Genomic DNA, 15,799 nt, shown 5'->3' with positions numbered 1-15,799 from the left:
GGTTCAGAAAGTCCAGCTGGACTTTCATAAAAGTACGTCTGAAAAAATCCAGCCGGCATTTCTGGCAAAAAAATGGCCTCTATAAAGTTCAGCTGGACTTTACAAAGTCCGGCTGAACTTTAAGAAGTCCAGCTGAACTCATAAAAGTTCAGCTGGACTTCAAAAAGTTCTGTTTGACCTTTAAAGATGATCTCAGCAGGGGTTGATCCACAAAAAATTAGGGGGGGGGGGGGGGGGTCCACCCCCGCAGAACCCTCCCTCTTGATTACTACTGCTTAGTTTTTCTTCAGATGGTGGATTAATTCTTCTGATTTGATATGCATCCCTTGTTATAATCTGAAAATAAAAAAAAAAACAGATGGCATTATGCATATACGTACTGCTTATTTCTTTTTCTTTTTTCTACTGTCTTGCTGGCAAAATCAAGAAACAGGGAATTGTGAAGCTAAATGCTTACTCCTAAAAGTGTGTGGTTATAATTATCATGATCAATATATTAAGACTAAATAAATTTAAAGTGCATAAAATAAAGTAAAGCTTTGAAAATCACTCAAAATGAAATATTTTGCATAATTAAGTATTTAATGTAGTTTTTTTTAATTCTTTTTACTCTGACTTCAAAAATAAAAATTAAGCTATATATTTATAATGTTGTAATCATTTCATTAATATGTTGAAGAAAAAAGAGCATATCAGATTGTACTTACCAGAATATGCAATCCAAAATACATGCAAACAGCAATCTTCCTAAATTGAAATTGATGCATTCCAGTCAGAAGGATCCATCTTCTCTAATATAATGTGAAAAGAACAAACATTTGCTTTACATCCAATGTAAATTTCTCATTTTGTTTAAGTAAGAAGACAGATCTTCCTGTTTATTCCAAATTCAAATTTTGTTGTATTGCAATTACATGAGGTTGTTTGAGGAGCTGTGAAAAAATTTCTTCTTATGACTTCTTGCATATGTCTTAATTTTGAATATGTGATATATTAAAAAAAAGAAAATCAATTATTAATTTGTTCAATTTTGAAATGTTTAATAAAAGTGATAGTTATTGCAGATATATGTATTTAGAAATGTGTTATCCTTCAAATGGCCCCATGATCAACCTCTGTGTAGATGCTACTTCCTGTGACCTGTCCAGACTGAGGTTAATTGAAAACAGATGGCACTCTCTACAAGACTATAATACTGCTATTAAATCACTGTTATGGCTCAAGTTTCTACTTGATATTAATTTAAAGAATGATGATAATTATTTATTTTATGCATTCATCTAATTAAATATAAATATACTAGAAAATGTATAAATTTAACCTATTAATAGATGTAATTTTGCTAGGGGTTTTATTTCATGAAAAAGTAAAAATGTTAAATAATTGTTGAAAACATATTAACTGGGATATAATTCAATCAAAATTATATCAACTATGTTAAATTTCAATTTTCCATTTACAGTCTATTTTAAATATTTTATAATGGAATTGAAAATTTTAGGGGAAAAGATCACATCTGATAGTTTAATCTTAAAGTATATTGTAAAAAAATATGATATCATTATTATAACTTGCAAATTTTCATTTATAACTCTTTTCCATTTTGAAAGAAATTGTTATACTTTCAAAGAACAGAATCCTAGTGACAAACTTTTTATTTCTGTAAGGGCAGATTTGGCTGATGAAAATTTTCTAAGTCTTAATTCCTGCTCATAAATGACTGTAAAGTTTTCTAAGACAAAAATCCTGCTGATCATTCTACAGAAAGAATAATTTCCCTCAAAAGTCCAGCCGTGTTTATTTTCTTGTCAGAATTACAAAAAGTGCGGTTGGACTTTTAAGAAAATACCGGCTGGCAAATAACCGAAGTATAAGAAAAAGTACGTGTACGGCTCAAGTCAGACTGGACTTTTCAAAGTCAGACTGGAATACGTCTCAAGTCCAGCTGAAGTCCAGTTGAACTCCTGTTGAAATTTTCGTACGGGACGTTCTCCTCTTATATTAAATGCCTTTCCCTCAGTTTTAGTTTTTTACCCGATTTTGTTTTTTGTCCATGGATTTATGAGTTTTGAACAGCGGTATACTACTGTTGCCTTTATTTCTCATTGGCACTTATACCTAATATTTATTTAAGCTGGATAACTTGATGTGTTTTCTTTAGAAAATTGACAGGGTCATTTACACTTTCATTCGATTTAAGTAAGAATTATTTTTTCAAAATCCTGGTAAAAACTATAATAAATCTCAGACTTTTGACAGTAATAATGTAGTTTTAACAATGATTTTTATTCTGTATTTTCAAATTTCTAGAAAAGCACAATAATTTATTGTTCCTTATATATAAATTCTATTGCTTAATAAAATATATGGTTGACAATGGCTTGTTTTTATCCCAATATGTGCAAAATCTTTCTATGAAATTTCCAGTTATCTGAGTTGAAAGCTGTAAGAGTAGTTGATTGAACACCTCACTTTTTTGCTTTCTTTCCAGCTTTTTCCCGATTTTAGAGGTTAACTGACCACCATGTAAGACTATTTTTCTCTAAACTTCCTGTGTCAAACTAGAAGATAAGCAATTATAATTCAATTTGATTTTGGAGATAGAACAGTTCAGTTATGACAAAAACCTGTAAAATGTAGAAATCTGGTATTATAGATAAGTAGGGAGATATACCACCTGGAATTTTTTACAATGGTACAAGATAAACGATACCATAAAGTTCCTTTGATGGTTACCCGATCTTTATCCTTTATGCTTCACATTTTGTGATCAAGATATCTATTTTAAAACTATTATAGTTTGAACATTAAATTTTACATATATCAAGTTTTTGCACTAGAATGGGAAATTAAAATCATTTTGATTTTAGTAAAGCAGGAATTCAAGTGTTTACAGATTCAAACATATAAATAATAAGTTGTCCCCTAATAGACATTGTTTTTGCAATGAGCTATTAATTGCCACCCGAATCTTTCCTATATATTGCTCCTTATTCTATTGAGGGACTATCTTGCAACTACTTGGATGCTTTCTCTTTTGGGGCTCGAACCAAACGCTGAAAAAATGCAGTGCAAACGATATCATCTGTTTTACACTAGTCAGAGATCAGTCAAGACATGTTAAACGATTCTTGCTTAGAAGTATAAACAGAATAAAAACAGGTTTGGGACAAAGCTGTTGAACTTGGTTTTTCATTTTATATAAGCATGCACTATTTTCAATCATGAAAATGGGTCCTACTTTGTAGAATTTTATTGCAAACCAAATAAAACTTTTCCACGGATTAATCTTCTAATTTTCACTCTATTTAATCTTTTGTCCCATTCAATATATACAAAAGTTATTGTTCTCTGTGTAGTTTTAATTCACAGGACCATTAATTCTGCTCAGAAAAATCTATCACTCTGATATCATTTAACCCCATTAAAAAATCATCTTCTAAATACATGTTTTAAATTAAAATAAACTGCATGTGATGTTTAATATTTTCAATATCAATAATATTTTCTCAATCTGTTCATACTGACAATAAATTGAACAATAGCAGATGACACTGTGGTTAAGTTTCATTTGATTCTCAATTGGACATAGCTGTGACCATTGAATCTCATATTATATGATCTAATATTTTTAGAGAGAATTAGGTAGACATGTAATTTAATGAAAAAAAAAAAATTCATCCGAATTTAAACATAAAACTTACTTTCAGAACGTACAAGCCACACGATATGTCATCCTCTTGTTTAGAATGGAGGAGACTGCCTATATTCCATTGTGTGGTAGCAATGTCCACTAAACCTAGTTTAGACCTCTCTTTTAAAAAAAAACTGGAAAATATAAAAAATCAACATTCAAATTAATTACTTTTTTTCAACATCAACTTTCTTTATAATTTTAATTACAGTATGTACTAAAATAAATTGTATAAATTATCTTTCTTAAATTCTTTTTTTTGTAAATTCATTAGGGTGTAAAAGTGTTGACTGAAGTTCATTTGGTATGAAGCATATGGAAGCACTTCATTCTTAATATGTGTACACGGTCAACACTTTTAAAACCCTATGAATAATGATGAAATTACAAAAAGAAGTTTTCAATACTTATAACTACATTTTTTCGCAATGTTCATGAAAACCAGTGCTTAGCTTTTGCGCCAATTGGCATTTCATTTGCACCACAAACCATATTTCATTTGCTCCAATAAGAAAAAAGTAAAATCACAAAAATACTGAACTTAGAGGAAAATCAATTCGGAAAGTCCATAATCACATGGGAAAATCAATTAACAAAACGTATCAAAAACGAATGGACAAGAACTGTCATATTCCTGACTTGGTAAAGGCATTTTCAAATGTAGAAAATGGTGGATTAAACCTGGTTCTATAGCGCTAACCTTCTCATTTTAATGACAGTCTCATCAAATTCCGTTATATTTACATTGACACCTTTCCTTAACATCAATAATACAGGTAAATACAGGTAAATAGTTTTAAAAAATGATTTTTTTCCAAAAAAGACTTTTAATGTTAAAGACAGTTTCTGTTTGCATAATAAAACATACTAGTATTCATCAGAAATCAGTCATAATGTCAATGTATATTTGTTCCACCTAACAGAAGTTCCAATGGAAACTTTGTTATAAACAATGTCATGATATCTGTTCCTGTTGGAACAAATATTCTATACCATTTATTACGTTAGGAACATATATATAGAATAACCATACATTGTCGAGCGGAGTACAAATAACAGATTGATATTTCGAGACAATGTATGATTATTCTTTATATACTGCAACTCTTATATAACTGTTAGGCAAGTGACATTTTCAGAAAAGACGCTTACTTAGTGACTTTAATGCACCCAACTAACACACAGCTGATTTTTTTTATATGTTTTAGTATAATATCTGAACTTCCATTTTTGGTCAGTCGTAAAAAAATCGTACGATGCAATTTTTGTAAAAATTGAATTAAAATCGAGAAATAATTCCAAATTGAAAAATGACCAACAGTATTGAAGTGTGAAAAAATAACATTTAGATTTATTTTCTGTTGTCACAATGCAAAAATTATGTACGTTTAACATGTCAATATATAAAAAAATACTTTTCAAAAATAAAAGAAGTAATTTTTGCGAAAAAAAAAAAGAAGCTTTTTTTAACAATTTTGGAAGTTTTTTTAAAAATGGTGCCAATTTTCATATTTTTTTTTTCATTTCTTAGATATTTTCGGCTTGAAACCCAAATATATGATGTTCGTATTATTCAAAGTTCATTACTTGTTTAATACATATCGTTATCACTGTATTATTCTGGATTTTTTTACATTTTTACACACTCCCCCTTTTCAATCAAATTTCCGAAATCGCTTTCTCTGTTAATTTCCCTCAAGTTAACGGACCTAAACGCTTTGAAAAGAGTATGAATAACCATGAAGGCATTTTTTTGGTACAATATCATGCACAGTATATAAAAAAAATTAAAAGGACCATAGAAGCTGAGATGTCAACGTTTTTTCTTGGTAGAAAACCAATATCTTATTGTTCTTAGTCAATTTGCACTTACAACTAGAGGCTCTAAAGAGCCTGTGTCGCTCACCTTGGTCTATGTGCATATTAAACAAAGGACACAAATGGATTCATGACAAAATTGTATTTTGGTGATGGTGATGTGTTTGAAGTTCTTACTTTACTGAACGATTTTGCTTCTTACAATTATATCTATAATGAACTTTGCCCATTAGTAACAGAGAACTATATTTAGTAAAAATTTACATAAATTTACCAAATTAATGAAAATTGTTAAAAATTGACTATAAGGTCCGAGACCACAATTGTCGTCCCTTGATTTTCGTTGTTCACGAATATAGTCCCTAGTGTTAACAGTGGGTTAATTGCCAATAATTTTTATACCCCTTCCAAATTTATTTCTCCGAGTTTAATGCCTCAAATTGTAAGCAGGGGGGGGTGAAATTACACTGTAAAAAAATTTGGGTCCAGAATTTTACAGGAAAGTAGTGATTTGGTCCAGCTGAAAAAGGTTAAAAATTAGCACTTCGGAAGCTGTCAAAAGATTTCAAGACACACTAAACACAAAATTGTCCATATTTTGAGTTAGAGGCGATGAAGTTTTCTATAATTTTGATATAATTTGTCCCAAAAGTAGTACAACACACTGTAAAAGTTTCATTGGGAAAGCGCAGGTGGGATTTTTTTTATTTTCATTTATGTTCTAAAAGAAATGCACTACGAATTAATTGTGTTCTCGGACCTAAGAGGTGAAGTCTGTAAATATAGAATCTGAACTTTGGCAACTTCCCTAAATGATTTGGTGGTGTCACTTTGTCAAATAGCATGAAACTAAAGGATTTAAACTTTTATTTTATAGAATTTCTGCAAAAATGACCAATTTTGGCATTTTATGGTCAAAATAGGCATTTCAAGGCTTTTTCAATATTGATGCATTCATGGCATCCTGACTTTCTATCTGACAGGTTTTCATGTGTCAATACTTGTGTTTATGTGCCTTCATCTAGTACTTTTACTTGTTTATGAACTCAGAATCTACAGAAAAGAAGGTTATTTCAGATAATATGTACAAAATGTGTTGTATAAATGACCCTTGTCTAACGCCCTGTTTGGATGAAGTCAAAAGTGGGGTTCTTGGTACATAAAATTTGAAGTCTACAATAAAGACCTCACTAAATTTTTATCAAAAGCACTTTACAATGTCTAATGTACCTGTTCCATTTCACATAATATCTTTCTTTTCTTCTGTAGGATAGCAAGTGGTTTAAATATAAGCCTGTTGAGACTAAAATTGCATTCAAGTTTTTATTAAAAAGGCAAAAATCTTTGTATCAGACCATACTGTCTGTAAGAAAAGTTAATTGCAAGAGCCTTTTTGTGCTCAGACTTGTTGTATCATGTCACATGAGTATAGAAATGATAAAAAGGACACAATTTTTTATTTCTTATAGCCTCAATATGCATTTTTTAATGTAAATATGTGGCACGGCTTAAATTGACCCTTATTTTTTTCCAGTCTTGCTTGGCTTAAGACCCTTTTAAAGTAATATGATATGCTATTTGTAACTTTTCTTTCTATTTAAAGTACATTCAATACATATGTAAGGATTATTTATAACCAAAAAGCTTCACAAATTTAAAATTGCTGGAATATATTACATCTTCATGTAAGGCCCCCTTTCATTGAAAAACCTCAATTTTTAGGCCCAGGCTGATATAAATTTGACTTTTGAATAATTATGCTAAGTCTGATAAATCAAATGAGTACTCTATTGCTTTAAGTACATAATAAATGATATATTAGGGCATTTGAAAAGTATTTTTTTGCAACATTTTAATTTTCAAAGCCCAAAATGTTGATAGTTGAAATTTTTCAATTTTAACGTCAAAATTTAACACGCAAAGATGAGTATAGAATTTAACATAGTGTCTATAATATATATCCTATTGTTATGAAACTTTGCAAGCAGTGTTATAATTTATTAAGCTTTGGTCATACCAAGTTTTTTAAAGATTTGTCAACTCTTTCTATCCTATTAGGTCCGAGACCACAATTGTCGTCCCTTGATTTTCGTTGTTCACGAATATAGTCCCTAGTGTTAACAGTGGGTTAATTGCCAATAATTTTTATACCCCTTCCAAATTTATTTCTCCGAGTTTAATGCCTCAAATTGTAAGCAGGGGGGGGTGAAATTACACTGTAAAAAAATTTGGGTCCAGAATTTTACAGGAAAGTAGTGATTTGGTCCAGCTGAAAAAGGTTAAAAATTAGCACTTCGGAAGCTGTCAAAAGATTTCAAGACACACTAAACACAAAATTGTCCATATTTTGAGTTAGAGGCGATGAAGTTTTCTATAATTTTGATATAATTTGTCCCAAAAGTAGTACAACACACTGTAAAAGTTTCATTGGGAAAGCGCAGGTGGGATTTTTTTTATTTTCATTTATGTTCTAAAAGAAATGCACTACGAATTAATTGTGTTCTCGGACCATAAAGGGCAATAACTCCTTAAGGGGTCAATTGACCATTTAGGTCATGTTGACTTATTTGTAGATCTTACTTTGCTGAACATTATTGCTGTTTACAGTTTATCGCTATCTATAATAGTATTCAAGATAACCAAAAACGGCAAAATTTCTTTAAAAATTACCAATTGGAGGGCAGCAACCCAACAATCAGTTGTCCAATTCATCTGAAAAATTCAGGGCAGATAGATATTGACTTGATTAACAATTTAACTTCTTGTCAGATTTGCTCTAGATGCTTTGGTTTCATAGTTATAAGCCAGAAACTGCATTTTACCCCTATGTTCTATTTTTAGCCGTGGCGGCCATCTTGGTTGAATGGCCAGGTCATCGGACACATTTTTCAAACTAGATACCCCAAAGATGATTGTGGCCTAGTAGTTTCAGTGGAGATTTTGTAAAAGATTACTTAGATTTATGAAAAATGGTTAAAGATTGACTATAAAGGGCAATAACTCCTAAAGGGGTCAACTGACCATTTTGGTCATGCTGACTTATTTGTAGATCTTACTTTGCTGAACATTATTGCTGTTTACAATTTATCTCTATCTATAATAATATTCAAGATAATAACAAAAAACAGCAAAAATTCCTCAAAATTACCAATTCAGGGGCAGCAACCCAACAACCGATTGACCGATTCATCTGAAAATTTCAGGGCAGATAGATCTTGACCTGATAAACATTTATATCCCCATGTCAGATTTCCTCAAAATGCTTTGGTTTTTGAGTTATAAGCCAAAAACTGCATTTTACCCCTATGTTCTATTTTTAGCGGTGGCGGCCATCTTGGTTGGTTGACCAGGTCACGCCACACATTTTTTAAACTAGATACCCCAAAGATGATTGTGGCCAAGTTTGAATTAATTTGGCCCAGTAGTTTCAGAGGAGAAGCTTTTTGTAAAAGATAACTTTAATTTACGAAAAATGGTTAAAAATTGACTATAAAGGGCAATAACTCCTAAACCGGTCAACTGACCATTTTGGTCATGTTGACTTATTTGTAGATCTTACTTTGCTGAACATTATTGCTGTTTACAGTTTATCTCTATCTATAATAATATTCAAGATAATAACCAAAAACAGCAAAATTTCCTCAAAATTACCAATTCAGGGGCAGCAACCCAACAACCCATTGACCGATTCATCTGAAAATTTCAGGGAAGATAGATCTTGACCTGATAAACATTTTTATCCCCATGTCAGATTTCCTCAAAATGCTTTGTTTTTTGAGTTATAAGCCAAAAACTGCATTTTACCCCTATGTTCTATTTTTAGCAGTGGCGGCCATCTTGGTTGGTTGACCAGGTCACGCCACACATTTTTTAAACTAGATACCCCAAAGATGATTGTGGCCAAGTTTGAATTAATTTGGCCCAGTAGTTTCAGAGGAGAAGATTTTTGTAAAAGATAACTTTAATTTACGAAAAATGGTTAAAAATTGACTATAAAGGGCAATAACTCCTAAACGGGTCAACTGACCATTTTGGTCATGTGGACTTATTTGTAGATCTTACTTTGCTGAACATTATTGCTGTTAACAGTTTATCTCTATCTATAATAATATTCAAGATAATAACCAAAAACAGCAAAATTTCCTCAAAATTACCAATTCAGGGGCAGCAACCCAACAACCGATTGACCGATTCATCTGAAAATTTCAGGCCAGATAGATCTTGACCTGATAATCATTTTTACCCCATGTCAGATTTGCTCTTAATGCTTTGGTTTTTGAGTTATAAGCCAAAAACTGCATTTTACCCCTATGTTCTATTTTTAGCCGTGGCGGCCATCTTGGTTGGTTGACCGGGTCACGCCACACATTTTTTAAACTAGATACCCCAATGATGATTGTGGCCAAGTTTGGTTTGATTTGGCCCAGTAGTTTCAGAGGAGAAGATTTTTGTAAAAGTTAACGACGACGGACGACGACGACGGACGCCGGACGCCGGACGACGACGACGGACGCCGGACGCAAAGTGATGGGAATAGCTCACTTGGCCCTTCGGGCCAGGTGAGCTAAAAAGCAGAGATTATGAATAACTATTGAAAAATACTTCTTTCTCAATTGGATCAATGCACGTTTTGCAACTAAAAGTACACAAAAATGTGTCAAATCTGATATTTTCCCCATGAACTTGAACGTGAGATATGTCCACATTTTAAATTTCCTACCGTTTTAACCATCGCATACGGTAGACCTACTGATGGTGCAAATTTGATCAATATGTTCTGATTATCAGGTTGTCTGCATGTTGATATCGTAAAATATCAGCTGCGAGACATAATATGAAGCTTTTTGTCGAGTAAGCACAGCCAACAAGATCAAAAAGCCTTTATATTATGCCAAGCAGCTGATATTTTACAATATTAATATGCCGATAACCTGATAATCGATTTATCGGGCTGTATTTGCGTCTTTTTGAAGCATTGTCTTAGTTTCACCAGCAACCGGAAGTTGACTTGATAAGTTCGGGTCAAACTTATCAACGTCGGTTCAAACATTATGACGTCGCTGATATGTCCGGGTCAAAGTTATTAAGGCCAGGTCAACGTATTTGACGTCACAAAGCCGTGATATGGAGTTTTATTAAGAGCTGAGCAGATTGATATAGACAGTTGGACGACCGATAAATTAGAGGAAGCATACTGTACGTGCTAGGGCCACGCCAAGAGCCTGTATGTTGACATACTATAAATACTTTTATATATCGGGATATCTATTCATTCAGTTGACAATTTTGAACTCTCTGTATAGATATTTGAAATACAATAAATGTTCTACCTCAGGGGGTATAATTTCCTAAGCCGTATTTTAAATAGGATTACATGTTTTTAAATATTCTTCGAACTGTTACTTGGTTCGAGCGTCACCAATGAGTCTTTATGTTGGCGAAACGCGTGTCTAACATAAACAATCGATCATATGCCTAATATCTTTCAAATTGATTTGTTATTCATTATGGTTGTCGTTAGTTGCTTTTTATGATTATTGCTTTTGTTTCTAGTTTTGAGCATGAATCAAGCTTTAAGGAATCTAATTAAAATTGCTTAAGAACCTTTGTAGCTTATTATACAGTGTTGGCTATTGCTTCTTGTTTTAGGCCATACAATAAGCTTTAGTTGTTTACCTCATTTAGCATTTAGTCTCTGGTATACAGAGATCATAGTGTCCTTTTAATCATACTTATCAAAGGTACCGGGCTTATAATATAATATCATCAGGCTTCGTATTCAAGTACAGATTAACAATTAAAGAGGAGTAATGTCAGAGGATCAACGATGACCTGACACTTCGTTGTATTCTAGACATGGAACAGCTGTGTGCTGTTAACGAGTTCTATAACCAGTGGGAATTATGGTTGGCGATGCACCATGTTTATTGTGCATGTATAGTTGCTTTTATTACATATATGTACCTTTACCAGCAGTTCATGCTCTTACAGGTTCTATAGCTCATCATCTATCTTTGTTCCTAAGAAAACTCTCTTTTAACGCTATCGAAATCATCAATAGATGGCGGGTTTATCACAAATTAAACAAAATTCGTATTGAAACGTAGATCGGTGCTCCAAAAAGATTTTATCGTGTCACGCCTACCACCAAGTGCATCCTCATTCAAACTACATGTTCTGAAAGCTGGTAAACAAAGACATGGCGTCATAACAAACAAATACGGTAGTAGGTTTACCTACGTATGAATACGGATGACAAAGGTGGTCTTAATATGTCATACTTTCTTCAGGATTTGATAAATTTGTTCTAGTGAAGGAAAAAAATATGCAATAGGGAAATTGTACATGTACTAAAATCATTGTAAGCATCTGTTACACAGAATTATGTCAGTAACAGCGAAGTATCAGGAATCGTTCCAGTTAAGCAAAAGCTTCACAGGCGCAGTTTTAAAATATAAATTTTGACTGTCTTATATGATTAAAAATCACAAAACAGAAAATTGCATTATTTGTTATAAATTAGATTTATTTCATTTATTTTAAAGAAATAGATTATTCACAGAAACTCCTCCAGAATGACAAAAAAACTATATATAGGTTAAGCCGAACTATATCCCGCAAATTCATATTAGTTGATAAATATCTATATATATCCAAGTTTTGAATACTGATACAGTGACTTGACTTAGTGTTGCTATTCAGCAATTGCAACTCATTCAAAATTTTGACCAAATTGCAATTTGTTTTATTAAACCAAATTGTTCAACTGGTCAAAATATTGAACAATTTGTTCAGCGAAAATGTGAAAGTGCAAGGTGATAAAATAAAACATACTTACAATCCCATAAGACTTTAACTCCACTTTAATGATGTAGTGACAAAATGAGTCTATCAGTTTGTATAGGTATATATTATAGTTATTTCCATGGTGAAGGAACTGTCATCATTTTGAATTGCTATAAAAATGTCCAAACTAAGCTTTCATATAGTTTTTCTTTCTAAAAGTATTCTATATTCATAAGAATCAGATATCATTTTAAATAAAACATCATATATTCAGTAAAATATGTGTGAAATAACAATATGCTATTGATAAGTTTTCATGGGGAGATAACCTAAAATATTATTCTTTTGAATAAAGACTTTTCGAAAGAAAAAAATGATTATCTCCCCATGGACACTTCCTACAAACATATTGCAATTTTACACATATTTTATTGAATATGAAATGTTTTAATTCACATAATGTCTGATTCTTATGAATATAGAACATGTTTAGAAAGAAAAACTATATGAAAGCTAATTAGTTTGGAAATTTTTATAGCAATTCAAAATAATAACAGTTCCTTCAGCATGGAAATGACTATAATATACCTATACAAACTGATAAACAGATTTTGTCATAACATCATTAAAGTGGAGTTAAAGTCTTATAGGATTGTAAGTATGTTTTATTTTATCACCTTGCACTTTCACTACTTGACTGTGGTTTTCTACAGCGCAGTTAGTTCAAATTTCGGGCCAGGTGAGCTAAAAATTGGGGCAACTACTATCAAGTTTTTCTTTTACATACCTGTGAACTTTATTGTGAAAACATGTATCATTATGTATGTTTAAATTCATGCAATTCATTTTGCAATGAAGAATGACGCGAGCTTGCTGTTAGCCAATCAAAATAATTTATAATAATGATACATACATCTAATGTAAATAAATGTTATCTAAAAGTATGAATCAATAAAAAAAACATTTGATACGATAATTGATTACCGGGAGTCTTCAAAGTTGTTAATGCAGCAATGTTTCATAATATTTGTTAGTTTCAAGGGGGCAAAAATGAAAACTGTATCAACTATAGTGATTTAACAAAATGCTTCCACAACTATGTATAAAGTAGAACCAAAAAAACGAATTTCAAAAGTTCAAAGAAAACGAATATAAGATTTCAATTTGAGATGGTCTTAAAATTAGCAGTTCAGTTAACTTTTAAACTATGTTGTTCAAAAGGTGAAAAATTTTCATTATTGGGCTACCAGAATCAAATATAATATATCAGAGATCAATTTAAATTACAAATGTCACCATGCTTGTTAACTGAAAAACATTAATCCCCTAAAATTTTAAATCATTACTGCCTCATAGTTTTACAAAAGATGTAATTTTTTTCCTCATTCTTCACATGTACTATTCTAAAATTTTAACTTACAACCAATTCTGAAGAAGTTTTTGTTCTGAGAGAAACAGCTCACCCATTGGATTGAAATACAAGATAATTTGTTGTTGTAGTAGAATAACCTAAAATTAAATCAGACAGAGTTAAGACACAAATAATCATAAAAAAAAATTATCATCCTTATACAACAAATTGTTTTCAAATCCTCCATTTTGTTTGTAACAAGTATTTTTCTCACAACATTCTTTGAAAAAACATTGTATTTGACGCCATATTTAAGCAGAAGGCCTAGGTCCAAGGACACAGTTATCGTCCTTTGGTTTTCGTTGTCTATGAATATAGTCCCTAGTGTAAACAGTGTATAACTTGCATGTTTTATTTAATACACTTTCCATAAATCAAATTCTTCCATTTCTTAAAACCATTAACAATCAAAAACTGAATTTTCAGATTGGAACAATTACCAACTTTATCTGTTACTTGTCATGATTAAACAATATATACCAAATATCAAATAAATATCATCAAGCATGAAAAAAAAGTGTGGAAAACTGAATATATCTTATTAAGAAAAAATCGCAAAATCTTGGCAGCATTTACAGTTTAACATCTTATCTGTCACCGGTCCCAATTTCTGTGTTTTTAGCGCTCACAAGGGAAATCTTTTATAGCTGGCTATATGGTATGTATTTTTTTCACAATGTAAGGTGACCAATTTGTTATTTGAAGTCTGGTGGATAGTTGTCTCATTGAATTCATACCAGATCTCCTTTTATATATTATGTACATACCATAAGTGTCCAGTGGTTTTCATTCTCATGAACAGCACCAATTATTGTATCAAACTCCTTGAAGTCATACTGTAAGATGCAAAAAACAAGAATTTACAGAAAACCAGAACAATAACTGTCCATTATTTACTCATCAAAAGGCTTAGAGACTGTAACTTGAAAAGGTGTGTCTACTATTTTTGTTAAAAGTAAATGCTTGTATGGTTATATGTATGTGAAGGCCTTAAGGAAAAATAGTTTGTTGAAAAAATAATTGTGTTTACCTCATTGAAAAGTAATATCAATAAAATACTAAACTCAGAGGAAAATAAAATCGGAAAGTCCATTATCACATGACAAAATCGAATGACAAAACACATCAAAAACAAATGGACAACTGTCATATTCCTGACTTGGAACAGGCATTTTAAAATGTAGAAAATGGGGGATTGAACCTGGTTTTATAGTGCTAAACCTCTCACTTGTACAAAAGTCTCTTCAAATTCCATTATATACTAAACTGCAAAAGAAATGACACAGTAGTTTGAGGCAAACATAATGGAAGAATTAATGCATTTTTCATTGAATGGGCGTATAAATACCCTTGTTATTTAACAAATCCGCATTATTTTAGTTTATTAATAGTTTTCCACCATCATATCCAAGATTTATTTAATTCAGGTCTGCCATTAGTGTTGAATACGTGGACGGTCATTTGTACTGTTTGTTGAATTGTGGTGTTCATGTAGACGTTGGATGGTGCCTACATTGCAGTTAAATGCATATGCAACGACTTGAGATCGCTGTCCAGCATTCAAACGTCCTATTAGCTGTTCTCTTTATGGTGGGTTAAGTCATGGCATCAGTACTGCATCAAACAGATAATGATGACACGAAAACTTAGCACCTCCAAAATACCCTTATAGAGGCATGGACAACCTGCATCTCATAATCATGAAATGTGACTGTGAAACGTGTACAAGGACCTAAAGAGACAACTATTAGAACCAAATTAATGAACACAGCCAGCCATAAAGGAAATTTCAACATAATCTTAGCATCAATTGAAGAGAATTTACCTAAACAAAAAAATAAATAGATATTTTTTTTCAATACATATGAAATTGGTTTTTCTTTTAATTATTTTTAAATATGTATTTGAAAATTTAGGCTTTCGACAAATACAACGTTTCTTTTGCGGTTTAGTATATTTACAATGATAAATTTATCATAATTATCATTATTAACCTTTTATGCCACAATTTACAAAAATTATGTCATCTGATACAATATTTTAGATTTTTCAGCAACCAGGGGTGTATCAGGCCTTTGAAAACATACTAC

At 31.5% G+C, this 15,799-nt stretch overlaps 1 protein-coding gene across 1 annotated transcript in view; it reads right to left on the bottom strand.

Moving 5' to 3' along the window:
• LOC143065021 (uncharacterized) overlaps positions 1-15,799 on the bottom strand; it is a 135,191-nt gene that overhangs the window by 39,638 nt on the left and 79,754 nt on the right. The window contains exons 21-23 of the mRNA XM_076238301.1: positions 14,477-14,545; positions 13,719-13,807; positions 3,705-3,828 (exon numbers count right to left, since the gene is read on the bottom strand). Coding sequence (XP_076094416.1) covers positions 3,705-3,828; positions 13,719-13,807; positions 14,477-14,545 — 282 coding nt within the window. The remainder of the gene's footprint in view (positions 1-3,704; positions 3,829-13,718; positions 13,808-14,476; positions 14,546-15,799) is intronic.

The sequence above is a fragment of the Mytilus galloprovincialis genome, chromosome 1, assembly GCF_965363235.1.
Source record: "Mytilus galloprovincialis chromosome 1, xbMytGall1.hap1.1, whole genome shotgun sequence".
Lineage (NCBI taxonomy): Eukaryota > Metazoa > Mollusca > Bivalvia > Mytilida > Mytilidae > Mytilus > Mytilus galloprovincialis.
Note: the sequence above shows the minus strand (reverse complement) of the source record. Positions and strands in the feature narration are given on the sequence as shown.